The sequence below is a fragment of the Peromyscus maniculatus genome, chromosome 3 (genome assembly GCF_049852395.1).
Source record: "Peromyscus maniculatus bairdii isolate BWxNUB_F1_BW_parent chromosome 3, HU_Pman_BW_mat_3.1, whole genome shotgun sequence".
Taxonomy (NCBI): Eukaryota; Metazoa; Chordata; class Mammalia; order Rodentia; family Cricetidae; genus Peromyscus; species Peromyscus maniculatus.
In genome coordinates, this window is record NC_134854.1 from 28,002,413 (window position 1) to 28,029,904 (window position 27,492).

General features: G+C 38.0%; 1 protein-coding gene across 3 annotated transcripts in view; it reads left to right on the forward strand.

Moving 5' to 3' along the window:
* Positions 1 to 26,798, forward strand: part of Slc25a40 (solute carrier family 25 member 40) — a 29,874-nt gene extending 3,076 nt beyond the window's left edge. The window contains exons 2-12 of one of the 3 annotated variants that reach the window (XM_042272723.2): positions 1,743 to 1,813; positions 1,940 to 2,063; positions 3,907 to 3,966; positions 7,192 to 7,298; positions 11,360 to 11,427; positions 13,172 to 13,296; positions 14,435 to 14,608; positions 18,044 to 18,153; positions 20,240 to 20,321; positions 24,752 to 24,832; positions 25,127 to 26,798. In XM_042272723.2, the coding sequence (XP_042128657.1) occupies positions 1,964 to 2,063; positions 3,907 to 3,966; positions 7,192 to 7,298; positions 11,360 to 11,427; positions 13,172 to 13,296; positions 14,435 to 14,608; positions 18,044 to 18,153; positions 20,240 to 20,321; positions 24,752 to 24,832; positions 25,127 to 25,233 (1,014 nt within the window). In that variant the 5' untranslated portion in view covers positions 1,743 to 1,813; positions 1,940 to 1,963 and the 3' untranslated portion in view covers positions 25,234 to 26,798. Of the gene's footprint in view, positions 1 to 1,742; positions 1,826 to 1,939; positions 2,064 to 3,906; positions 3,967 to 7,191; positions 7,299 to 11,359; positions 11,428 to 13,171; positions 13,297 to 14,434; positions 14,609 to 18,043; positions 18,154 to 20,239; positions 20,322 to 24,751; positions 24,833 to 25,126 lie in introns of all 3 variants that reach the window. The other 2 variants (XM_042272722.2, XM_076566291.1) reach the window with 2 other exon arrangements.
* The last annotated feature ends 694 nt before the right edge of the window (positions 26,799 to 27,492 follow it).

A 27,492-nucleotide genomic window follows, 5' to 3' on the forward strand; every position in this document is an offset into this window, starting at 1 on the left:
CCACTGAGTTACATCTGTAGCCAAATATTAACCCTTATTCTGTAATTTTTTTTTGTGTTAATGAAGTTAGTATCTGCTCAACCTACTTCACCACTTTTGTGATTATCAAAGGAGGCCTAATCTGCTTTTTTCAGATTATGTCACATATAACCAAATATACATTTTATAGTCTTGAGTTTAGACGATGAATACTTTTATAATACCTGTTACTTTCCTTTTTTTCCTTCCACTTAAGCCTTTCTCGCCAAAAGTTGGGGTTTTTTTTTCTTTCCTATTTATAGACTTAACCTTTATCTGCTACTCACTGCGGCCTCCATTAATAATTATTTGTATTAGATTCATTTGCCAGCTGTCGTTATGTAACATTGTGGCAAAAGCACCCAGGCGAGCAGAGAGGTTCAGCTCATGACATCCAGGAAGCAGAGGGAGGGAGGGGCCGACACATGTAATGAGAGAGGGTCTGTGAACATAAGAGTGATTGGGATGGCGTACAGCCAGTGAAAGGGTACACTAGTCTCTCCTGGAAAGGAGTTTGTAAGTGAGTGACCGAGTTTTACTGTAAAGTCCAGACTAGTCTGTGGCTCCATCATCCTGTCTCCGCCTCCTAAGAGCTGGGATGTCCACCACCACCCAGGCTTTGTATTAAGGGTTGTTTGTTAAAAAAAAAAAAAAAAAAAAAACAACAACAACAACAAAAAACCCGGGCGGTGGTGGCGCACGCCTTTAATCCCAGCACTTAGGAGGCAGAGGCAGGCTGATCTCTGTGAGTTCGAGGCCAGCCTGGACTACCAAGTGAGTCCCAGGAAAGGCGCAAAGCTACACAGAGAAACCCTGTCTCGAACCCCCCCCCCCCCAAAAAAAAGGTTGTTTTGTCTGCCACTGGGTCTGCCTATGTAGTCCTGGCTGTGCTGGAATTCACTCTGTAGACTGGGCTGGCCTTGAACTCAGAGATTCTCTTGCCTGCCTCCTGTAGCTGGGGTTAAAGGAATGTGCCACCACTCCCAGCTTTTAAATATTATAGCCTAGCTGCCTTAGTTTCCTCAACAAGGGAAGTGTAGGAGACTACAAAAAGATACATGAATAGGAGATTATATCAGAATGGCTTGCCATTGAGAATTTGACAACAACCTAAGTCTAAGAGATTGTTTAAGCATAATTATACACTCTGTAAAGCATTAAAAGTGATATAAGATTTATCTGTATTATATTCATAGCAGAGTACTAAGCATAAACAGTATTTACTGTTTTTTTCAGAGCAGCATGTACATATATCAATGTCTAAATGTGTTTGTATGTATATATGACTTCCAAAAAGTAATAAATATTGTCTGTCTCAAGAAGTTTTTATGAGATGCCCATTAAGGTCATGTGTTTTTATTTTATAACTATGCAACAACTATTGATATTCAATAAAGTTATGCATTATTAAATAGTATTCTATTCTAGAATAGAGAAGGTATCTATGTAATGTTTCTCTTTAAACATACAGATTTTGTATGTTCTTGTTGGTTAGCTGCTTTTCCTCTGGCTTTGGGCAGAGGGTGTTTCCTTACCTGTTGGTTACCTGTCCTGCAGATGTAATGCTACTCATACAGCTTAGCCAACGTGGTCTTATCAGGGCGTGTGCTGTTAATGGCAGTTACACACCAGCGTCCATCTGTAACTTACTTACTTTGGGCAGTGATAAAAACATGTGCTTTGATACGAATTTTATTCTATTCTATTCTGCTTTATTTTTGCAGTGCTTTGGATCAAACCCAAGACTTGAGCATGTTAGGCAAGCACTCCTGATATTGTTTTTATAGTTTAGCAGGTAATGTTGAAGGTATTTTCCACTAAATTTTATATTATATATATATATATGTATGTATATAATACATTTTATGTATTATATATATATGTGTGTACACATATATTATTTTATATTTTGCTTCAACAGATTCTTTTTCGACTAGTTAAAAACATGGAGCCAGAAACCGAGGGGCCACCACCAACAGTCCAAGTGACACCTCTTCAGCAAATGATTGCCTCTTGTACTGGAGCTATATTGACATCACTAATGGGTAAAATTATGTTATCAGTACAGATTATGTAACTTTGAATGTTCCATTAGAGTTTTTTATCTGTGAGGTAATGATATTATTTTTGAGGGATGTGTGTATGGGATGTGTGAATGTATACATACTTGTTGTTTGTGTATGAGTGCATGTGACAGCAGAAGTCAGTGTCAACATCTGTGCTTTTACCTTATTCCTGTGTGTGCCTGTGTATGTATGTGTGTGCATATGCATGCATGCATATGTGTATGCAAGTGTGTGTGGAGGCCAGAGTTCGATGTTGGATGTCTTCTTCAGTCCTGCTCCACTTAATTTTTTGAGACAGCCTCTCACTGAAGCTGGAGCTTAATGATTGGCTAGCAAGCCCCCAGGGATCCTCCTGTCTTTGCCACCCCAGTGCTAGGATTACAGTCCAGTGCCACTGGGCCCAATGTTTAACGTGGGTGAAAGGATTCAAAGCCTATTCTGCATTCTTGTGTAGCAGGCCCTTCACTGGGCCGTCTCAGCCCCAGACTAATGATAGTATACAACATGTAGGATGCCAGAACTTCTTCATCAGCATGACAAGGGGAAAAGAACAGAAAAGGAAGAGACTGAGTTTCTGTCCTTGCCTCTTCACTCACAGGTCGTGGCTGCACTCTCGAATACCAATTTTTCTGAGGTTTATCTTTTAATTGAAAATAAGGAGTTTCAGCTGGGTGCGGGGGCACATGCCTTTAATCTCAGGACTTGGGAAGCAAAGGCATGTAGATCTTTGCAGGGCGGCATGGTATATATAAGAGTTCCAGGACAACCAGGGCTACATAATAGAGAAACAAAACAAAACAAAAAAGCAAAAGAAAAAGGAGGAAGAAAATTGGTTGGTTTTAAAATAAGTTACTGGAGGTCTCTATCAACGGTATTAAACTTTCACAGTTCCCTTATGTCTTTTAAAATAGAAAAGGAATAAAACATTTACATATGGAATAAGAGAATTTTGGGCAACTTAAGAGTTTAAGTTTCTAAGGATTATGTTTTTTATGTATCGTATAGTGCATTTCTTATAGACATAGCCAAATGGCATACATGATACCTTACCATTTGAATGATTTTTAAGTTGACTAGTTTATTTAATTAAGATAAGAAGTGATTAGAACATATAAACCAGTTGCTTTGTGGTGTATATTTAGGTCAGCATTCAAATTCATAATGACCTTACAAATTATCTAATGTGACTTTCTTCTTTGATGAGGAATAGTTTTCTTGAAACTACAATTTGGTATTTTTATCTTATTTTCATGAAATAGAGGATGCAAATGAAAATAAGATGCAGATTTTCTTTGTTCCCAAATGGATGGTAATGCTGAAGATAATTTATGGCTAGCCTACCCCAAATTTTGTTTCTTAAAGGCTTTATTTGATGCAAATAAATTGGTCAGGTTGGGAAGACTCACACTGTCTGTGTTTTAGTTACTTGTAATATGAAGTTTTTCTCAAATTTTTAGACTTTTAGGACTTTGGTTCATTGCTTTAAAGAACATATTTTAAGAGTGTAGTGCGTTGGTTCTAACACACTGTGTTAGATTCACCCTGGAATTGTAGTTGCAGATAGGAATGACTTGTACTTGTGAGAAGTGATTCGAAGTCTGTCTTCACTAGCCCAGGACAGACATACGGAGAACTGCATTTAGGAGCAGTGAGTAGGACACCTCCTTGGTGAAACTCACACTCAGTGCTGTTCTTAGATAAACAGTTCATCCATTGCATAGAAATGAGGAAAAGTATGAACTGATGGATAGTTTTTAAATGACCACATACGTCTTAGAGAATTAGAGATAACATATCTTAATTAAAATTTCTATATTCATAGTGACACCCCTGGATGTTATTAAGATTCGACTCCAAGTCCAGAACAACCCATTCCCCAAAGGTATGTATATTTGATACCCTGACAGTATTGTTAGACTTTTTAAAAATGTTACTGTGCTCATTTTTTTTTTGCATAATATTTCTGTTAATTTATTAGAATTGATACCTTATCTAGAAACATTTTTTCACCTTTTAATTGTACCCAATGAAGTGTAGGCAGAGAAAATGTGTATGGTAGCTATCCTTTATTTATTGTATATAAATACATCTATTCATCTATATCATAACATTTTTATGGACTACCTTACTGAAGTAGAGAATGACTATATGTGAGTATATGCTATTCAGGTAAGAATAGCCCCTTTCTATCTCTTTAGGAAAGAACAGGTTTCTAAGAGATAACAACAAAACATAGCAAAATAAAATACAGTAAGATAAAACAAAACCGTCACATTGAAGTTGGACAAGACACACCAACAGGAGGAAAAGAGCCTAAGAGAAGGCACAAGAATCAGAGACCCACTCATTTACACTCTCAGGGGTCCCATAAAAACACTAAACTGGAAGCTATAACAGACACACAAAGGACCTGGTATAGACCTAAGCAGGCTCTGTGCATGCTGTTCCTTCTGTTGAGGGACATCTAGATGGCTTCTAATATCTGGCTATTATGAACCAGTGAACATGACTGAACAAGTGTTTCTGTGGTAGGATGAAGTGTCCTTTGGGCATATTCCCAAGAGTGGTATAACTGGATCTTGGGGGTAGGTTGATTCCCATCTTCCTGAGGAACCATCACACTGATTCCCAGAATGGCTATACAAGTTTGCACTCCCTCCAGACCTTGTGTAAGGGGAACAATCCCACAAGCTATGGAGGAGTGTTGCCCTTACTCCACATCCTCGCCAGCGTGAGTTGCCACTTGTTATTGATCTCAGTCATTTTGACAGATGTAAGATGAAATCTCAAAGTAGTTTTGATTGGCATTTCCCTGATGACTAAGGATGTTGAACATATTTTTAAAGTATTTTAATGAACTTATTGGTTTTCTTGATTTCAGCCCTGAGTTTGATTATTTCTTGCCATCTATTCCTTTTGGGTGTGATTTCTTCTTTTAGTTCTAAAGCTTTCAGAAGTGCTGTTAAGTATGAGGTCTCTCTGCTTTTTTTTTTTTTTTTTTTTTTTAATTTTATGTAGGTACCCAGTGCTATGGACTTTCCTCTTAGAACTACCTTCATTGTGTCCTGTAAGTGTGGGTGTGCCTTGTACTCTTTCTCATTCAGTTCTAGAAAGTCTTTAACTTTCATCTTGATGCAGTTTTCATTCAGTAATGAGTTGCTTAGTTTCTGTGAGTTTGTAGACGTTCTTCTGTCTGTTGTTGATATCCAGTTTTATCTGTGGTGATCAGACAGGATATAGGGCTTCAGTGTTCTTGTGTCTGTTAAGGCTTGTGTTGTGTCCTAGTATGTGGTTAGCTTTGGAGAAAATTCCATGAGGTACAGAGAAGAAGGTGTATTCTCTTGTGTTTGGCTGAAATGTCTTATAATATCTGTTAGGTCCATTTGGTTTAGAATAACAGCTCCAGCATTTCACTGTTTAGTTTTTGTCTGGATGACCTGTCTGTTGGTGTGAGTAGGGTGTTGAGGTCTCTCCCACTATCAGTGTGTGAGGGTCAATATGTGATTTAAGCTGTAGTAGTGTTTCTTTTGTGAACTTGAGTGCCCTTGTGTTTGGGGCATAATTGTTAAAAATTGAAATGTCCTATTGGTGAATTTTCCCTTTGAATATGTAGTGTCCTTCCCTAGCTAATCTGATAGTTTTGGTTTGAAGTCTATTTTGTCAGGTATTAAAATGGTTACACCAGCTTGCTTCTTAGGTCAATCTGCTTGGAATATCTTTTTCCACTCTTTATAACCCTGAGTTGATGGCTGTCCTTGATGTTGAGGTGTGTTTCTTGTATACAGCAGAAGGATGGTCATGTTTGTGTGTGTTTCCCATTTTGATTTGCTGGTCTGTATTGTTTGTTCCTCGTGCTTTGGGGGTGGTTGACCTCTTTACATTGAGGTGTCTGTCTAGCAATTTCTGTAGGTGTAGATTTGGAGACAGATACTGTGTAAATTTGGTTTTATCATGAAATGTCTTATTTTTCCATCTATTGTGATTGGAAGTTTTGCTGGATATAAGAGTTTTGCTGGATATAAGAGTTTTGCTGGCATCTGTGGTCTCTTAAGAATCTGTAGAACATCTGTCCAGACTTTCAGAGTCTCTGTTGAGAAGTGATATTTTAATAGGTCTGCTTTTATATGTTACTTGTCCCGTGAAGCTTTTAATAAAAATTCTTTCTTCTGTACGTTTAGTATTCCAGAGGAAAACTTGCTAGAGTTGGGCCTGGAATAATAGGATGAGTGGGGAGGAAGGTTGGAGAAGATCTTCCTGATTCACTGAACATGGGGGCAGAAAGGAGGGCGAGGCCACAGCTGTTGTCTGCTCCAGAGATGGGGGTGAGACTGGGGAGCTGGATTTGGAGGAGAGAAGGGAGAGATGAAGGTCTGCAGTTAGCCCACCTGTTTCCCTCTCTTATTTTATATTGCAAGATTGTTCATTGTATGACTGTGGAATTTCATGAAATAATTCTATGTTTTATCAGAAGGAAAGAATACCAGTTCTATAGTCAGTCTTGAGTATATACAAATAAAGGTGAAATGAACCATCGTATTTCAGATAAGGATAAGTGAACAGTAAAAAGAGACTTTTGTACGTTAAAGAACGCTGTGCAAGCAGAAGGGGATGCTTAGACGTGTAGATTACGACACAGAGAATTGTATGTCATTGAACAGAGAAGACATTAGAACAAGTTGTGGTAAGTTAGTAGAGCTGTAAGGTAGACAGCAGTACAAACGGAGAAAAGGACAAGCACTGCACTACTTACATTAGTAACAGGTTTTCACGTCAGTGTCCCTTGTGTGCAGGAGTTGACATGTAAACATGCTGCTCTTTCTGTCTTCCATCTCCCATCCCTTAGGTAACCTAAAAAATACTACTGCAGACTTTTTTTTCTAAAGCCATGGTTCTGAAAATATAAAACCCACTAATTCATGTTGTCACTTTTCAGTGTGAGTTTAGAGACCAGTGCTGACTTACCTTAAGCAAATTGAACTAATTGAGTGTGCTCCATCCTAGAGTTTCTCTTTCCATACTCTCCTAGTCTCGCTGTACTTGCAGTTTATCTGTAAAAACAATGTAATTATAGGAAGTAACTCCTGGCTATTGGACTCTTCTTTATTAGGAAAGTGTTTTGTGTACAGTAACGGACTCATGGACCATATGTGTGTCTGTGACAATGGAAGCAAGAAAGCATGGTATAAGAAGCCAGGGAATTTCCAGGGAACGTTGGTAAGGAGATGCTTTTGTTTGGAGTCTTTGTATGTTTTCTGTTCTTTTATTTATTCTTACATATGGCTTTCTAATTATAAAGGAATTAAAAGTTCATCATACCAAATCATGGTAAAGAAAAGTATTTCTTTCCTTTATAACTTATTCATCTTGTTTATATAGGAAAAAGAAGTAGCGTTTTAAAGTTATTTTTAATTTTTTTGAAAATTGTAGCTCTCCCGTATTTTTTTTTTTTTTTTTTTTTTTTTTTTTGGTTTTTCGAGACAGGGTTTCTCTGCGTAGCTTTGCGCCTTTCCTGGAGCTCACTTGGTAGCCCAGGCTGGCCTCGAACTCACAGAGATCCGCCTGGCTCTGCCTCCCGAGTGCTGGGATTAAAGGCGTGCGCCACCACCGCCCGGCTGCTCTCCCGTATTTTTAAAACATACAAACAGACTCATGTATGTTTGTCCCGAATCCTTGGTGGTATTAACATTAATGCACTTCTAAAGAGTACTGTGAGGACTTTCTTGTTTCCTTTGAAGAACAATACTCATTTTATTTGTTCTCTCAGCCACTCTGTAACCCCTGACAACTTCTAATCTGTTCTTAATTTAGAAAACTTTGTCCTGTAAAAAATGCTATATAAATGGAATTGTGGTAGCATGCTACTTTAGGCGTTGCCTGCCATTTTTCACTTACATAATAGTCTGGAGATTCATCCAGGCTGTTGTATGAGTCCATTATTTGCTTCTGGTTTATTGCTCAACAGTTTGGTGTAGATGTGCTACATTTCCATTCAGGGTTGTTTGCAGTTCTCAGATAATTTGAATAAAAGCTGCTACATTCATTTTGTTTGTCTGGGGCGGGGGAGCAGTATGTGAGATAAACTTATTCTTTAATATCTCTGAGATTTTTAGAGGAATTGTATTGCACTTCTATTCCAACTTAGGGTGAAACAACAGCTTTAATTTGTTGGGCCTTGCGTTGAATTTTGTTTTGTTTTGTTTTGTTTTGTTTTTCTTTGAGACAGGGTTTCTCTGTGTAGCTTTGCGCCTTTCCTGGAACTCACTCTGTAGCCCAGGCTGGCCTTGAACTCACAGAGATCCACCTAGCTCTGCCTCCCAAGTGCTGGGATTAAAGGCGTGCGCCACCACCGCCCGGCTTGTTTTGTTTTTTTAAATAGTGTCTCTCTGTATAATTCTAGCTGGCCTGGAACTTCATATGTAGACCAAACTGGCCTCGAACCCATGGAGATCTGCCTCCCAAGAACTGGGATTAAAGTTGTGTGCCACCAAGCCCAGCTTCCAGTGCATTTTAAATCGGCTTGCAACACTATAATTGAAACATTTTTTTTCCTTAAAGATAAGTTTTAAATTCACTGTCAACTTTTGTCATTTAATTAATAGACGAATTCTGTTAATGCAGTTACAGGTGTCAGGGTCTCCACTTGCCTCTTCCTGTTCTCTTGTTTGTTTCTGTTACTTCTCGTGCCCTCCTTTGTGTCACTGTCTACCATCCCGATTTCAGCGGCCATGCTGTTGTATGTGTGTTTCTTAGCTGAAGCAGTCCAATTCTTTTTTCTAACTTCAAGTATGTTGATAAATGATCATTCTATGTTTTTGTTTTGTTTTTAACATTAGCTGTTTTGAAATCTTTGTCAGGGAACTCAGACATATTAGTTCATTTCCAGTGTTTATTATTGTCTTGTCTTCATTTAGTGTAACACCTTCCTAGTTCTTAGAATGGGCATTTGAGTGTTGTTATTAAATCTCAAGTTCCAGTTAAACATTTTGTTTAAACTTTTTTGGGGGGTGGCGTAGGGGAATGTTTCACAAAGGAAGAGGGAGTATCACATGATTAATGCAGCATAGCTAGAAATCTAGGTTCTCCACTCACCTCCAGTTGGCAGCAAGTTTTGGGGGAACCTTCACTGTTGGGCAGAAGTGGGAGTTTTGGCTCTTGCCACTGGTTCTGAGATGGAGTGACCTCATGACTGTCAGACGGTGGCCCAAATCCCCCTCTCCACTGTTCCTCTCCTGACACCACCTTAGCGTAGTAGACAGACATGTTATCTGGGGGACAGGAGTTTCACCTTGTTGGTCTTCTGTAATGCCAACCCACTGAAGGTGTTAGAGTGCCTCATTGCAGCCTTGTGAGGGAAATCTCCACGACCTTCTTGGTTTTTGCTGGTGCGGTTCCGAGCAGTGGTTGGCAGGAGGAGAGTAAATGTGTCTTACAAGTTCTCTTCCCACTTGTGAGTGGCTTTTCTAGCATCTTTTAAGGTACAGTGTTGTGATTGTGTCCACATCTTTTTAGTTGTATAGCATACTACTTTATGACTATACCTTGTTTTATTTCTCTGCTTATTAGTTGATGGGCATTTAGGTTATTTCCACTGCAGCAAGTGAATAATGTAGTTATGAACATTTAAATTTTTGTGTGAACATGTGTTTTAATATCTCCTGCATATATATCTAGAGTTGAATTTTGGGGGATTTGTGGTGCCACTTCATTTAACTTTTTAAGAAACTGCCAAACTGTTTTGCAAAGTGGGTGTACCATTTTACTTTCTCATAAGCAATATATGAGGCTTCCAAATTCTCCAGTCCTCCCTGGGACCTTTTTCTCCTTCTCCCCTTTCCTCCCGTCCTCCTTCCCTCCATTCTGAGTTTGTATTATTAAGTTGTAAGAATTTGTCTGTTCATGGCAGCCTTCTCTTTAGTTTCTGACCGCTTTTGATTTCTCTCAAGATACTTCAGAAAGGGGTCTTTAATGACACTATCTCAGATGTCATACTTAAGAGAGTTTCTGTGATCAATTCTGTACTTCCTTTTTATAGTAATCTTATAAAAAATTTTTATTTAAAAATTTTTAATTTATGTATATGTATCTGTATGAATCTATGCCCACATGTGTGTGAGTATCCACAGAGGCCAGAAGACAGCATCAGATCCCTTTGATATATGTGTCTGTATGAATCTGTGCCCACATGTGTGTGAATATCCACAGAGGGCAGAAGACAGCATCAGATCCCTTTGGTATATGTGTCTGTGTGAATCTGTGCCCACATGTGTGTGAGTATCCACAGAGGGCAGAAGACAGCATCAGATCCCTTTGGTATATGTGTCTGTGTGAATCTGTGCCCACATGTGTGTGAGTATCCACAGAGGGCAGAAGACAGCATCAGATCCCTTTGGTATATGTGTCTGTGTGAATCTGTGCCCACATGTGTGTGAGTATCCACAGAGGGCAGAAGACAGCATCAGATCCCTTTGGTATATGTGTCTGTGTGAATCTGTGCCCACATGTGTGTGAGTATCCACAGAGGGCAGAAGACAGCATCAGATCCCTTTGGAGCTGGACTTACAGGCAGTTGTGAGCCACCTAACATGGGTGTTGGGATCTGAACTCAGGACCTCTGGAAGAGCAAGCTTAACTGCTGAGCCATCTTTACAGCCCCTCAAAAGCTTGTTAGGTAGAAACAAAGTAAAATAAGTTTAAAAAAAAAAAAAAGTGCCCGGCCTGCAGGGCTTCAACAGGTTCTCTACCACCCTAAGGAGGGAATGTAGGGACAGGAGATACAAAGGAAAAGACACCAAGTCTAGATTCTGATCAAGGTGCAACTTTATTTTCTCCAGAAAGGTTTATATAGTTCCTGCAGGGTTGGGGGAGCAAGAAGGTGTCATCTGCATAAGGTGGGGCAAGCTAACAGGATGTTTGTATAGGCTGTTTACAGGGTGAAAGGGTCAAGGGCTCTGACTCAATGTCCTGTTGCTGGGCAACCTGACTGTAAGATGATCTAGTTCCCTGTCTTATTGGGGGTCTGTATTTTTCCACTAACTAGAGATTCTGTCCTTGTCCCTGACAAAAAAGAACAAGTAATGGAGACTTCAGTCTGTAAGAATACATTCCACCTTATATATGTGAAATTGTCTTTGTTTTTTAAAAAATGGGCATCCATAAGTCCAAGAAACTTGTATTTTAGAAACGGATGTTTAAAATATTCAGATTATCAGTTATTACTATAAATTTTTATCAGGTTTAAAGATATATTTTTGTTTACCTTTCTATTGTAATTTTAGGATGCCTTTTTAAAAATTCTTCGAAATGAGGGCATTAAATCCCTTTGGAGTGGCCTGCCTCCTACTCTGTAAGTTGAAATTTACTATGTTTTCTACTAAGCATGATTGTCATCAGCATGGTTGAACAGACTCTTGCATTTTAATATTAGGACTCTTTCATTTCCTGAAGTATTGTTTTATGAGTTTCACAACTGTACATTTGATGTCCTAGAAGGACTCACAGAACTCAGGGAAGGTTATATTCATGTATATGGTCCATTACAGTTACAGCATACCAGGTATATTTGGGAAGGAAAAAGACACATGTACTTTCTAAAATCCTTTTCCTGGCATAGCACAGGATGTACTTACTCTGGCAACAAGTAACTGCAGTGTGTGAAGTATTTCTGCCTTGGAAAACTCAACTGAGTTTCAGAATGTAGTTATTATTGCATGTTGGCTACATGGAACATTGTGTTTTTGCAGCTGAAAAAATGTCATACCCCAGAAAGAAAGTAGTTGTATATCACAAATCACACTGTTGTATAGTCAGTCTAGACAAATTGTTGTAGAACTTCAGACATATCTAAAGTACTATCCTTAGGAACATTCTAGTGGCTAAAGGTTAGCATACAGATTGGCCCTCGTGGAGATATTATAGAAAACTTAAGCAACCATGCCCTCTGTGTTGTTTTTGCTGTCTACGTTTTTTGTTTCGTTTTGATTTGTTTTTGTAACAAAAATCAATAATTTTGTGTTTTTCTTTTTATTGTACTAAAACTGTAAGGTATGTTGAATATTTATATATCCAATTCTAGCTCTCTACTAAGTACAAATTTGTGAATGAATATGGTAAACTCGCAAAGCTAAATGTAAAAGCTCCAGCAAATGTTTTGGCTTCCTTTGTTTTATTTGTTTTTCACAACTTCCTTTGTCTTTCAGAGGGGATTATTCAATCTTGAGCCATATTTGAGGCATATATTTTAATGCCTAAGATGATTTATTTTTTTAAAAAAATATTTTTATTTAACTTATTTTATGTACATTGGTGTGAAGGTGTCAGATCCCCTGGAACTGGAGTTATAGACAGTTGTGAGCTGCCATGTGGGTGCTGGGAATTGAACCCAGGACCTCTGGAAGAGCAGCCAGTGCTCTTAACCAGTGAGCCATCTCTCCAGTCCCCTAAGGTGATTTCTTATTGCATTAATCTATATGACATACTGCTGCCTGAAAGTTTTACTTGAATTTAATTAATAATTCCCTTTGATATCAGAATTCCCTCACAATTAACATACATAATCCTGGCAGTGTAACTGTAATCTACTTCTTATAAGCCACTGTGATGTATGATCTGTGGTTTAAAACTGTTTTACAGTTATTCTTAGACTTTTTAGAGAAATTGGGGTTGGGAAGATGGCTCAAATGATGGCAGAGCACTTTCTCTGGTTGTGATCCCCAGCACTCACTATGTCAGGCACACTGGTGCGCATCTGTAGTCACATCACTGGGGAGGCAGAGACCGAAGTGTCCCTGCTGCTTGCTGGCCAGATCACTGAGCTTGAGGTTCAGTGAGAGACCCTATCCCAAAGAGAAACGGGATGGAAAGATACTGAATAAGACTCCCAACTTTGACCTTGTTGCTTTGTGCATGTACACATACAGGTCTATCCAGGTACATACACATATGTACATGCAGATATGCACACAAGCGTATTTCTCTCACGGGGTGATTTTTTTAGTTTATCCCATATAAAAACTTATAATATATGAGCTTAGCAGTATAGCTGAGGCCTTTTGATAATTCTGAACATATTTTGTGTGTCTTTCTAACAGAGTGATGGCAATTCCTGCCACAGTTATTTATTTTACCTGCTATGAACAATTAAGTGCTTTTTTGAGAACTAAATTAGGAGAAAATGAAACCCGAATACCAATAGTTGCTGGGATTGTTGCCAGATGTAAGTAATGAGTTTGTTTTCATTTAGATTTCTACTTAGAACATCTATTTAGATTCTGATATTTTACAGAGAATCTGTTGAACGTACAGAATATTGGTATGATGTATTTTGTGTTCTAGTTTGTATTAATTATTGCTATCTATACTCCACAAGTCATTCAGTAAGGAAGTGATTACCATCAGAATGAGATAGGGTTATCTCATCTTCATTGAATCTTAGATAGTTACTTAACAGTGATGTTAGAACTGATTCTTATTCACCTAAATTTCTAATGTATTTGAGTCCATACATGACTTCAAGCCAAAGCTTTAATCACATTTCTTATAAACTCTAAGATTCAGAGCTTAGTCAGAAGGAAAATTGTGTCTGTGCAAACATTCCCTGTTAAATAGGCTCATGCTGGGCATGGTAGCACAGGATTTTAATCCCAGCACCTGAGAGACAGAGCCAGGTGATCTCTGAAGGCCTGGTCCAGTATAGAGAGTTCTGTGCCAGCCAGGGCTACATAGTGAGACCCTTCATCCAGAAGAGCAGAGGAGATGAAGTATTGTTGCTGTCTATCTGGGAGTACTAACTGGGCTTTCTAGTGGTTCTCTGGCTGGCTCTGGCATTTTTAGTATTACCCTTGAAAGAGTTGAAATGAAGAGGAGGTACAACTTTGGCACTGTTATCATGAGAAAAAAATCTTTTGACATCATAGCTATTCTCTTTCAATCTTTAGAGACATTAAGAGTAACTGAGGGTAGCATAGACATGAATATTAATGTAGAAAGGTAGACTACTGGGGCAGAAGCATGCAGGGAGGAAAGGGTCCACGTGGAGGTGGGGGCAGGAAACAGGTCATCCAAAACAATGTATATCTGGAAATACCACAAGGAGCCTTTTACTTTGTCAGCTAATTAAGTTTTTAAAAATACAAAACACAGACTTAACCTAGAAGGAGAGTTTCCTTTCCAGGGTGAGGCTTGCTCATTGCACTCTTGGTGTGCTGACCACTGACTGCTGCAGGTTCCCCACAGCAGGAAACTTGAGTGCATAGTTTGTGGAAGTGGGGGAGGGGATAAAAACCAAAACAGAAGTGTTAAATTTGGCTCCCACCGTATACACCTTAATCTTTCTGTTCTCGTGTTTGTATTAGTTGGTGCAGTAACAGTGATAAGTCCATTAGAACTGATCAGAACTAAGATGCAGTCTAAGAAGTTTTCTTACAAGGAACTCCATGGATTTGTGAGCGGGAAAGTGTCAGAAGAAGGTTGGATTTCCCTCTGGAAGGGCTGGGCTCCAACTCTACTTAGAGACGTGCCTTTCTCAGGTGGGATTTGTCTTATTAGTAGCTGTTCATTTTAGATCTCTGTCTTAGGTCATGTATTTTACTAGGTTTTAAACTCTTTATGGTTAAAAGTAAATTTTTTTTCTGTACTGACCACAGATTTGTAGTTCATTATTCAAATTTGAGACTTGCACAAGCCTTTATTGATTGAACAGTTTCTAATTCAGGTCCTTGTGTTTTCTTATTGTGTCTTATTGTTGCTAAACATTCATTGGTACATATTCATTCTCAGATAATACAGACTACCTTAACACTGTCCTAAACAAGTCATAATAAGGCAATTAAAATACAAATCAAAATATTATAAAATGTACTTAAGACCATCTTAAAATTAACTGAACACTTAGTTTTTCAGTAATTAAAAATAAACATTTCCTATTAAGTATTCTATAAGACTATTATAAATCAAATAGGTTCACTTATACGAAAAGTAAGTAATCGGCTTCTATGCCAGCTTACTTTTACAAATATATTCTGTTATGTAAAAAGAAACACAGACACGCGTTTGCAGACTGCACACCTGTGGACTTGGCCTGTCACCATATGGGGTTGGACGTCATGTGTTAGAGCATGAAGCCATTTGGGCCCCTTTGCTGCTGCCCCACACCGTAACCTCAGTGGTAACCTCCATACCAGCTTTTTAAAGACACTCATGAAAGTCAGAGTACAGAAGTTGGTTCTCTCCTTCAACGATGCAGGCTCTGGATTTCACACCCAGGTTCTCAGACAAAGCAGCACGCGCCCTACCCACTGGGCCGCCACACTGGCCCCATATTGGGTTTCTATCATCTATTTGGTTATAATATGTTTTCTTGAGTATTATGCTTAAAAATACAGTGTTTAGTTTTTGATCTTTAAAACCACCCTCCCACCTTCTTCCTGCTCAAAACTTTTCATAAGATACATTCTAGAGCTGTCTCCTTACTTTTACTTCTGTCTATGTACAAATAAAATAGTACTGCTCTGAAATAAATTTTATACAGTTTCTTATTTTACCTGTGCAACAGTTTTCCATATTGGACTTGCTGATTCATTTAAATATCTTAGGTGTATTTCTAATTTAGGTAGTTAAAAGTGAGGTTTTTTTTTTTTTTTTTTTTTTTTTTTTTTTTTTTTTTTTTTTTTTGAGACAGGGTCTTTTTATGTAGCCCTGGATGACCTGGATATATAGACCAAAGTGGCCTCAAATTCATGGAGTCTGCCTGCCTCTGCCCCTCCAGTGTTAGTATTAAAGGTGTGTGTCACTGTGCCCAACTAAAACCAGGTGTGGTCCTCATGTCTGTAATAGCAACCCTTGAGAGACTGAGGGATGAGGATTACCATGAGTTTGAGGCCAGGTGAGATTATACAGTAAGACCCTGTCTCAAAAAAAACCAAAAAAACAAAAACAAGACCAAAGAGATGGCTCAGCAGATGGGAGCACTTGCCACATTTGCTTTTCTTGTAGACGGCCTGAGTTTGGTTCCCAGACATACATGGCAGCTCATAATCATCATAACCCAGTTCCAGATCTGACCTCTCTTCTGATCTCTGTTGGCACCAAGCATGGCAGCATATGCAGGAAAAACACATAAAATCAAATTTTAAATTATTTAGAACAACAGAGGGGACAAAATAGGATCAGTGAGATGGCTCAGTAGATAAAGGTGCCTGCTATCAACCCTTGCAACCTGAGTTCAATCTCCAGGACCCACAGATAGAAGGAGAGAACCAATTCCTGAAAATTATTTTCAGACCTCTACATGTGGACTCATATACCCACACACAATAAAACAAAATTTAAGTGATTGTGTGGATCGATACATTTATCATCAATTATGATGGTTTCTTCTGTCTTATACTTCCATAAGCTCTTCATTGTCAAGGTCCTTAAATTATGTTTATTTGATCATTTAAAGTGTCTCACTTTGATTTGTATTTCAGTGATTACTTATAAAGGTTGGCATTGTTTCATTTGCCATTTGTTTAGAGATAATTGATTTGGGGATATGACCCAACATATAAGTCATTGCAGCATCATTCATTGAGTAACTTTAGTTTGTAAAGAGATTTTCATGTATGGATGGAGTTTGGAGTATTTGTACAATACTCATTTGCTAGTAATACTGTCCAAATCACGATCGCTTTATAAAAAAATCTTGGTATTGCCTTATTTTTCTTTTCTAAGAATGATATATTTGTGTTAATAATATTCTTTAAAGTATTCCAGTAGCTATCTAAAATTTTCTTCATAAAGGTTATGTACACTATTTTTTTTTTTTTTTTTTTGGTTATTTTCGAGACAGGGTTTCTCTGTGTAGCTTTGCGCCTTTCCTGGAGCTCACTTGGTAGCCCAGGCTGGCCTCGAACTCACAGAGATCCGCCTGGCTCTGCCTCCCGAGTGCTGGGATTAAAGGCGTGCGCCACCAACGCCCGGCTTATGTACACTTTTTATATATTTAGTAGGTATACTACATCCTCTAGGCTTTGGTTGTGTGTGTGTGTATGTGTGTGTTTGGTTTTGATGGGGACTCAACCCCGGACATTGTATGTGCTAGGTCAGTGCTGTCTCTTTGAGCTGCTTCATCGGGCCTTGCTAGTTCTTTTTAAAGTTGTATATTTATAATAAATATGCTTTATAAAGCTTTGTGGGTAGTATAGTTGCAATTGAATTTTCCCTATTAGCTGATATCTAGCTACTTTTTAAAAGATGAATAAACACTAATTTGCCTAAATATCTTTCTGAGCTTCTTTGTAGAGAATATATATTAGGACCTCAATGTTTTTATGTTTATTTGTAGATAATATATATTAGGACTTCAATGTTTTTATATTTATTTATCCTAATTTTTCCTTCCTGTACATTAGCTGTCACATTTTCTACAAGTTTTTGGTGCATATCTTTTATCAGTCTAAAAAACCACTTTTTAATCTCCATATTTTCAAGAAATTTGAGTTTGCTTTAAATGGAAGTGTTAATTTTATTAAATATCCTCCATCATAAATAGGCTCTCCCATGGTTTAATCATGCAGTATGTAACATGAATTATACTAACTACCCTGATTTATGGGATACCTCCATCTAGCCATCGTGTATGGCCTTTTATGGTATTCCTGTTCAGTGTGATTTGTCTTTGGTGTGCATTCTTACACTGTGCTCTGGATCACCCTGTGTATGTCCATTCTTCTGCTTGCCCTGTTGAGTGTTTACTATACTTCAGCTATATTGATGGAGAAGTTTCTGTTTTCTTAAAAGACTGTTAAAATAATACTTAGAATTTCAGTCCCCTCTTTTAATCCCGTCTAGTTTTAAGCATAAAGGACGGTGTGTCAAGGCTAGAGTTTGTGTTTTACTTTGATTTGTAACATCATAGCTCTATTCTCCAAAGTCTACATTGTGTTTCTAAATTTGTGCTCATTTCATTCTCTGTTTTATAGCAATGTACTGGTATAACTATGAGATTGTAAAGAACTGGTTGTGTGAGAAATCTGGTTTATATGAACCGACATTTATGATCAACTTTACTTCAGGGGCATTGTCTGGTTCTGTAAGTTTTTTGTTTTTTTTTTTCCGTTGTTGTTGTTGTTATTGTTAATATTCCAGATACTTGCTAATTATTATTAAAACAGAACAAGATCTTATCTAGCATTTCATGTATGTTGAGAGGACACTTTTTTCCTGTTTTCAGGAAATAAATTATTAGCCATTAAAATATTTTCAAATGTACTTCCTATTTATGTTTTTATTCTATACACATTCATTTTTGAATAACCTTGTATTGGTTAGCTAATTATAGATACCATCATGATTGTGTGCATACAGCACTTTTTCTTACAGAGTATTTTACAGTACATTAGTTCAGTAAACGCTGGTAGATATGGTTAGCTAATAGTCATGGAGTTTTGTCTAAAATGAATCACCAAATCAAACAGACGATATTCTAGTCTCTGCTGCTATGATTCTTTGGGAACATTTTGACTATTGAGAAGTTTCTGAAGGAATTCTGAGAAACAGAAACCAGAAGGCAAGACTCACAAAGGACCATTTTGGGGAATAGGAAGGTCTTCCCTCCTCTACCTTCAGGTGGTGCAGATTCATCTCACCACCGCCTTGCCCATAAAGAGTTTCCAGCATTAATGTGTGATCATTTACCGCATGACACAGACAGATGGTAGTTACAGAGCGACAGGACTAAGTCAGCTCTGAGTGCTTGAGAGGTGGAAGCAGGAGACTTGGGTCGGGGCCAGCTTGGACTGTGTGATGACATCCTTTGTCTTTAAGAAAGACAAGTGAGAGTTAGGGCTGAGTGGAGAGGTGAAAAGTTGCAGGAAAATTTGAATAATGTGCCAGACACCCTAGGATAAGGAAGCTGGTGCTGGACATGCAGAAGTGAGAAAACAAGTTCAGATCTACTGTCGGTCAGTTCAGCTGCAGTGACACAGAGGTAAATAACTAGCAGGGAGTGACGGCCTCAGGACGCGCCAGCTGTTCAGGAATAGGAAAGACTCCAGCGTCATGTTGCTACTGAACGTAAATGTTCATTTTTAGTCTGGAAATTATTGGTAGCTTTAACAGCTTTCAAATAAAGATTTGTCTGTGCAACTGAAAAAGCACATGGATTTGATGGTGCCAGAAACAGAGCTGTCTTAACTGTGACTTAGAACGTGGAGTTGCAGCCTGTTGCCTCTTGACTGGAGATGAGAAAACGGCAGTGTATTGCATGTTTGCAATCTTTGCAGCTGAGTTCGAGAACAGCACAGAGTTGAGATGAAATAAAATGTGACGCTTAAGAGGCATTTTATTAATGTATTTATTCAAATGTGAGCTAGGAAGCAAAAAAAAAACTATATGGATATTGTATCAGATATGACACCATTCTTAAAGGAATTTAAGTATCTTTTAAAATCTTACTTAAGGCAATATGGGAAAGGGTGTTAAATTGTATCACTTTGAGAAAACTTTAGAAAATGTGATTTTTGAACCTTTGCAACTGTAAAATCCATTAAAAGATATATAGAGGCTAAAAGTTTGAAGTACATTTTCATGAACTTCTAAATTTATTTTGTCTAATATTTGAAAAATGTTTGCTGGAAGTTTTCATATGCTAAATACATACTGGAGAATTCTACTTTAAAATATGTTAAAAAGCTGAGTGTGGTGGCTCCTGTCTGTAATCCCAACACTTGACAAGCATAGACAGGATTGTCAGGAGTTCAAGGTAGTCCTTGGCTACTCAGTTGAGTTGAAGGCAAGACTGAGCTACATGAGACCCCCCCCAACACACACACACTCACATACACACTGACAGTACATAGTAAAATAGTATCGTATGACACGTAGACTCAGAAGGTATAAACACTGGTGTAAAGCTACAGAGGACTGATGCTGTCTTTGCAATTGGCAGCTGTGTGGTCAGGAAAGAAAATGGATTGTTCTGAGGCAGTTTACTTTGGAGTTTTATGATGAAGCCTTGAGATGTAACCTGTTTTCATCAATAAAAACTCTTTATGTATATATCTGGTTTATTTTACATTTCAGCTTATTATTTTGTCATTATCCATATTAAATAATGTGATAATACATTTTTAAAATATTTTTTGAAAACCTAAGGATTTAAATTGACTTTTTGATAGTTTGCCGCTGTTGCAACTTTACCATTTGACGTGGTGAAAACCCAGAAACAGACACAGCTCTGGACGTACGAGAGTGGTAAAGGTGAGTAGAAGCATTTACAGATGTCCCTGTTGCCCTTGTGTGATTTTGTTAGGAAGACGTAGTCAGGAAACACTGTTGTTTTCTTAGACCTTAGTCCTCTTTACTGAAACTGAGGGAGATGTGCTGGTAGAATGGAATACCTAGAGAAATACTAACAAGTGTCCAGGAATCTTTTTTTTTTTTGGTTTTTCGAGACAGGGTTTCTCTGTGTAACTTTGCGCCTTTCTTGGAACTCGCTTTGGAGACCAGGCTGGCCTCAAACTCACAGAGATCTGCCTGCCTCTGCCTCCCGAGTGCTGGGATTAAAGGCGTGCGCTACAAGTGTCCAGGAATCTTAAAGCCTGTTTCCTATCTGTCTCTTAACTGCTCTGAAGAAAAAAAAATTACTTTTATCACAAAAAGCTACGTTGTTATAATTTTTCTTGTAGTTTGTTTTCAAATTTATATTTTTATTCACCATGTAAGTATTCTTTGAAATAAGTCAATAAAATAAATCTCGACAAATCAGTATAAATGATAAAAAAACAAACAAACAAACAAAAACCCAAAAAAACAAAAAACAATCTGGCCCTCCATGGCTACATAGCAAGACCTTGTCTCCATGAAAGGTGGTAGGAAATTACTGGGAACTTTTTTCATGAAGTTGATGTTTAGCTTCTGTGTTCTTACTTTTTCCCCTACCTGTTTCTTCATGTTTATTTTTTACCTCTTTGTAACCTATAATTTCTTCTGGAACGAAAGTGTACTCTTATTTACTTCTGCCAGCCCTCACCACACATACCATCAATTATTCTGGTTTAGAAATCTAGCACACCTGGCTGTGATTGTGCATGCCTGTAATCCCAGCATTTAGGAGGTGGAGGCTGGATCGTAAGTTCAAAACCATCCTAATGTACGTGGTGAGACCCATCTGGAAAAGAGGGGGAGATGAGAAGAACAGAAAAAAGAAACAGTATATAACAGGCCTAAAGGAATTACCCTTTGTACAATGTTTTGTATAAGCTTTATGGCAGCTTATTTTAATGTAAATACCTTTCTAGCCTGTGAATTTTTTTTTGCATAAAGTTGGCAGTATAATATTAAAGAAATGTTGTTTATAGACCTCTATAAATTAATCTGAATGGGTTTATCTTTGACCTACTAAATACCAAGTTTCCTCTAATACCAGACACTAATGAAGCCTGGTAGGTAATGATAGTTTATACTCTGTCTCTTACCTCTGTATGAGCCTTCTAGCTGTCTAAGCACTGTCTTCCTTTGATAGCTTAGAATTATTTTGATTTGTTCTTCCTTCTCATCTAAATACGTTTGATCCATTAAGTATCTGGTAGGAGTGTTCTACCTGGTGTAATTTCTCCTAAGCAGCATGGTTGTGGTGTTGGCATTGGGACTGGGACAAGGAGGCCATCCTTTCCAGTATTACTGCTTTTTCTAATCAGTGCCTCTCCTTTTCAGCGCATGGTGGGGAAGCTTAAAGAAGAGTTGGGGTTTCGTTTTCTGTGACTCTCATTGCTCACTTTGACCTATTACTCCACTTGAGTAACTGCTTACCACTCTAACAAGATACATATGGGTTACAAAGTTACACAATAAATCACTTGAAACTGTTTTGTATTATACGTCATTTGTATTACACATTATTTATCTGCCCCCCCCCCCAAATAACTTTGCTCTGTTTGAAATGACTTCACTTATCTCTAAGTGTCTTAATTACTTTTCTGTTGCTGTGACAAAACGCCATGACCAAGGCAACTTCTAGAAGAAAGTGTTTAGTGGGGAATTGGCGTTTCAGAGGGTGAGTCCATGACTGTCATGGCAGGGAGCATGGCAGCAGCAGGCAGGCATGGGATTGGAACAGTAACAGAGCTTACAGCTGAGGCAGAGAGAGGCAGACAAGAGACACTGGAATGGTGGAGCCCCCAGTGACACACCTCCTCCAACAAGGCCATGTCTACCTTCCCAAACTATTCCACTAACTGGGAACCAAGGATTCAAATACATGAGCCTGTAGAGGGCATTCTCATTCAAACCACCATGCTAGGCATAAAGAAAGTGAGTTGATATGGGATGATGTGTCCGTTCTTCATCTGTTACTCAGTTATTGCATGTCCACTCTGTGGTAGGTGCCAGGCAGCAGTACAACAAGAAATGAGACCCTCAAAACCTACCAGAAGACAGGGAGCATGCAGAAGCACATAGGCTGTAGTAAGTGCCAGTTCTGTAACATTTACCTCATCTATGAATATGTCATTTTTATATAATTTTTCAAAATTTGGATCACTAAGATTGTTCAGTAAGTAAGGTACTTGCCACCAAGCCTGATGACCTGATTTCACTCCCCAGAGAACTGACTCCCACAAGTTGTCCTCTGACCTCCACATGTCTGCCATGGTGCATATTCATAAATGCACGGATTAATTCATTTTTTAACAACGTGATGCTTAGCTTCACCATTTTAAACTTGACCCAAATTTTTCTGTTTTCTAGAGGTTAAGTTTCACATTCTCACATATTTGATAACTTAAAATATTATTTGAATTTTTAATAATTTTAATTCTTAAGAAATATTTTGGGTATTAGTACATCATAGTGATTTTTGTCTTTTTGTATCATTTTTGCCTTAAAATCTATTTTGTCAATCACTGAGTGGTGGTACATGAACATAATCCCAAGAACTTGGGATGCTGAGGCAGGAGGATCTAGAGTTGAGGTCTAGCTGCCTGCGTAGTAAGACTGTTTTATAGGAACCCCGAGAGGGAGTCTGTCCAGAGCCCTAAGCACAGCCCTCCCTGTGTGCTTTGTCTTCTGTTTACTGGAGTCTTATTTCTGCCTTTCACATCTAGTCTGTTTCTTCACGGGTGATAGGAGCCTGTCCATCAGCATATTGTCAAGGCTTGGGTTTTCTTTAGTCCATTCACTCAGTCTACAGTTAAAATAGGCATTTTTAGAGGATATTTTTCTGTAATCTTTCCCTTTTTGTCCAGCTTGCTTAGGGGTATGTTCTTTAGTCTGCCTTTGTGACTAAGGATTGTCATCAATATAAACATTGGTAAATAATATTGTGCTATGCAGTTCTCAAAGGCCAGAAAAGGCAACACAGGATTGTTCGTTCATTGTCAGCTGGTCCCATGTGAAGACAGAACTCTTGAGCTGTGAGTGAGCTATTCCCATGAGAGCTTGCCTGCTTCTGAGAGGTGTTTTCAAACTTACTGTGTCTTTATTCTGTGGACTTAGCCAACTCTACAGAAACTATGGGAAATGAAAGTCAAGTGTGTACAGTTATTTATAGGCTTTATATTTGAATGTAGTGGCATCCTCCTTTAGCAAAGTTTTTATATTTTGTTGTCCATCCCCCACATACTTGAGTGGAAATAACTGAGATGGCATTGCTACCTAAAACCTGTCATTTGAAGGAAATAGTGCAGATCTAATTAGAAGGGTTGTGATTAAAGCAAAGCACCATTAGAATGACCCATCCTCAGAACCATTCTTAGGCAAAATTTTTTCTTCTTCTGTTAAACTATGGATAATAAAATTGAAATGAAAGTGTTTCTCTGGACTTAGATTACAAGAAATACATTAGATATATTAGGTGGGTTTTCTGTGTCTTCCATTTTTCTTGGTGAAAGACTCTTGACATGAAGGAAGTACAAACAGTAACACCACTGATTGTGTATGCTCCTCCGTGCTTTGTATACAGATGTGTGCACGGTTTTGCAGTAGAGCTGCCATCTTTTTAAGGAAGCCAGCTACTCAAAATTGAACTTGGATCTGGTGGTTCACATCTGTACCCCAGTTCTCAGGTGAGGCAGGAAGATTTGTGAGCTTGAGGTTAGCCTCAGCTAGAGAGCAGGGCAGGCTAGGCTATGTAGTAAGAACATATTCGAGCATAACAAAACAGATTGAAACTCCCAGATAAACAGGTATTTTTTTAATATAATGAAATCTAATATTACCAAAGGTAATAAGTACCTTTATATATGATCTTGTGAGGGTTTGAATAAGAATGGCCCCATAGGCTCATATATTTGAATGCCTGGTCCAAGTTAGTGGAACTGTTTGGAAAAGATTAAGGTGTGGCCTTGTCAGAGTAAGTATGGCCTGTTGGAGGAGGTGTGTCAGTGGGGGTGGCCTTTGAGGGTTAAAAAGCCCAGGCCAGGCCTAGTCTTTCTCTTTCCTCTGCTGCCTGAGGATCAGGGTGTAAAGCTCTGGGCTGCTGCTCCAGCACCATGCCTATCTGCTTCTCACCGTGATGATCATAGACTAACTCTCCAAAGTTGTGAGTGAGCCCCACTTAAGTGCTTTTTTATACAAGAACTGCCTTGGTCATGGTGTCTCACCATAGAACAAAAGCTAGGACAGATCTGTAATACAAACTGTTGAGTTATGGTTTATGTGCTATAGTATTTTTTTTCTTTTAACATTTATAGTTCCTGTGCCTTTGCATTTGTCAACCTGGGCTATAATGAAGAACATTATTGCTGAAAATGGATTTTCTGGGTTGTTTACAGGTAAGAACCCTTGCTTATAATTAACTTCTAGGAAGAAGTGATAGGTAACATTTTATATTTATTATTTTCTCCTAAATATTGTTATAAGGTAAAGTAATCTTCAATAGTAGATTTTTGTTATGAGGGAAATTTGATTTTGAAGTTGGGAGTGAGCAGGTTGTTCTGTTCTTTGCTACCTATTTATGATATGGACTTGGTATTGCAGTTCATTTAATTTGGTTATTATGAAGCTAAATGCTACATTTTAAAAAAGGTAAAATGTGTTTGTTTGTTTTTTTCCTATTCTCTTTCCAGGTCTAATTCCTCGATTAGTTAAAATTGCTCCTGCTTGTGCCATTATGATCAGCACATATGAACTTGGAAAGGCTTTTTTCCAGAAACAAAATATTGAAAGGCAGTAATTCTCTTGATGGACTTTTGTCTTAAAATATCAACCAGAGCCAAATGAGATGAAGATTGATAAGCAAGTTTTTTTTTCAACATTATTCTCTTACAGTGTGACTTTATCTGTCTTCCCTATAATTTTTAAGTGAATAATAATTTCTAATCTACCTCTAAGCCATAATCCTAGTTTTAATTTTTTGAGATTTTTAAAACATAATCCAGAAGCTGCAGCCATTTTGTACTATTGCAGAGAAAATTACTCCTTAGGAGAGAAAGAAGTTTTCTGAGTGCATATAGCATTATGTATTTCAGTATGTTGATGCTGTGAATGTGGCGGCACATCAGAACATTTGGATGGTGTACTGAATGATGCGGTCTGGAGAATTAAGTTCAGTCTCACACACAGCAGAGAGTGGAAGGAGTTGTCAAGTGGCAGAGTTCCCCTCCCCCAGATGGTGGCTCGTGACCCCTTCATTCAGGTGCATGGTGTCCCCTCACTCTCGTTACTGCTGCCCTAAGGCCTCGTGGAGCTTGGACTTTCCCTGATGAAAGCTGCAGCCACTTTATCTGTATGAACCAAAGTACAATCATTTACAGGATGTGGCTCCACATTTTAAGACTAATTCACTCAAATTTGGGTCTACAGTAGAAAACCCTGCTGAACTTAGACTAGTGAAAATAAATAGTTTTGGGCATGGGAATGTGCTTTTTACCTAGCTTGTCTTCCAAGTGTCATTGCTTGTAGAGTTCTTTAGGTCAGTTCTACAACTTTTTCCAATAAAATCAACATACGAAAAGGCCAAAATATAAAATGATCCAAAAATGTCAACTCTTTATGTGATGTCCTCAAATAATGCTTCTACAAGTGGAAAATCCTGCACCTTCCCTTGGGTGATAGCATACAGAATGTAGGCACATAGAAACATATAAATTGCCTTCAGGCTGTTTGTATAAATTGTACATGACATACATGAATATATTTATCACTAAGTAGGAATGAGGTTTTTGAAAATTAGATTTGTTTTTTGTGTATATCTATGTATATATGAAGGTCAGAGGAAAACTTTCAGGAGTTAGCTCTCACCTCCCATCATGTGGGTCTTGGGATTTGAACTGAGGTCCTCAGGCTTAGCAGCAAGTGCCTTTACCCACTGAGCCATCTTAATGGCCCAGGAATGAGATTTTTAAGTATGCTTGAAATGTAGCTCAGGAGTAGAAGAACACTTGCTTTTGGAATGTGAAACTCTTCTGTTTGATCTCCAGCACAGATGATAAATAATTTAATTAATAAATTAGGTGGCAAAGCAAGAAATGCTATTCTGTTTTACTTATCCCAGTAAAGCAAAAAGCATGTTACCACATTCTTTTTGCATCCTATGAAATATGAAGTATCTCCTCCCTGCCCCAACAGCATAATGTATTTGGTAACAGTGATCTCTAGTGTTGGTAGGAGAACAAATGCATAGTAGAAAGTGTTTGTATGTTTCATCAGAAATAAATGATACAGGGTTTATTGTATCATGGTGTTTTACATTACAATCCTGTGTTGATTTACATTAAAAGTTTAATATATCTATCTATATATATATTTGTGATTTTCTTTTTTTTTTCATTAAAATATTTTATGCTGCTTAAAAGTACCATCGTTCTTCTTGGCAATGGTTTTCATATTCAATCACTATATAATGCTATGAGATACAAACATGAAAGTTCATTATTAAACTTAACCTTTCCCTTAGTTTTGTTATATTTCTTTTTATTATTAGAAAAGGGCAAGAAACTCAGTACAGAAACATATTTAAAATAGTATCATCTATTATGGGAAAAGTTCCCCTGTACCCCTCAGTACTGCACGAAAAATGATTATGACACAATAAGTTAAATAAATCTAATTTTCCAATAGTATATCTAACACATTACATGCAGTGTAGTTGGAGGAACTGGAGAGAGGACTCAGGTTAAGACCAACAGTAGCTCTTCCAGAGGACCTGGGTTCAATTCCCAGCACCCACATGGTGGTTCACAACTGTCTGTAACTTCAGTTCCAGGGGACCTACTGCCCTCTCTGGCTTCCACAGGCACTGTACAAACATGGTGTACATATGTGTAGGCAAAACATACACGATAAATTTTTTAAAGAAATATAAATTGACATTTTCTCTACATTTAACTCATAAAGAAGCATTAACACTTTTAAAAATAACTTTTTTGTATTGTAGGAGTATTTGAATAAATTTGGTCTGGGAAATAGCTAAAATATTACACTTTGAATTTTT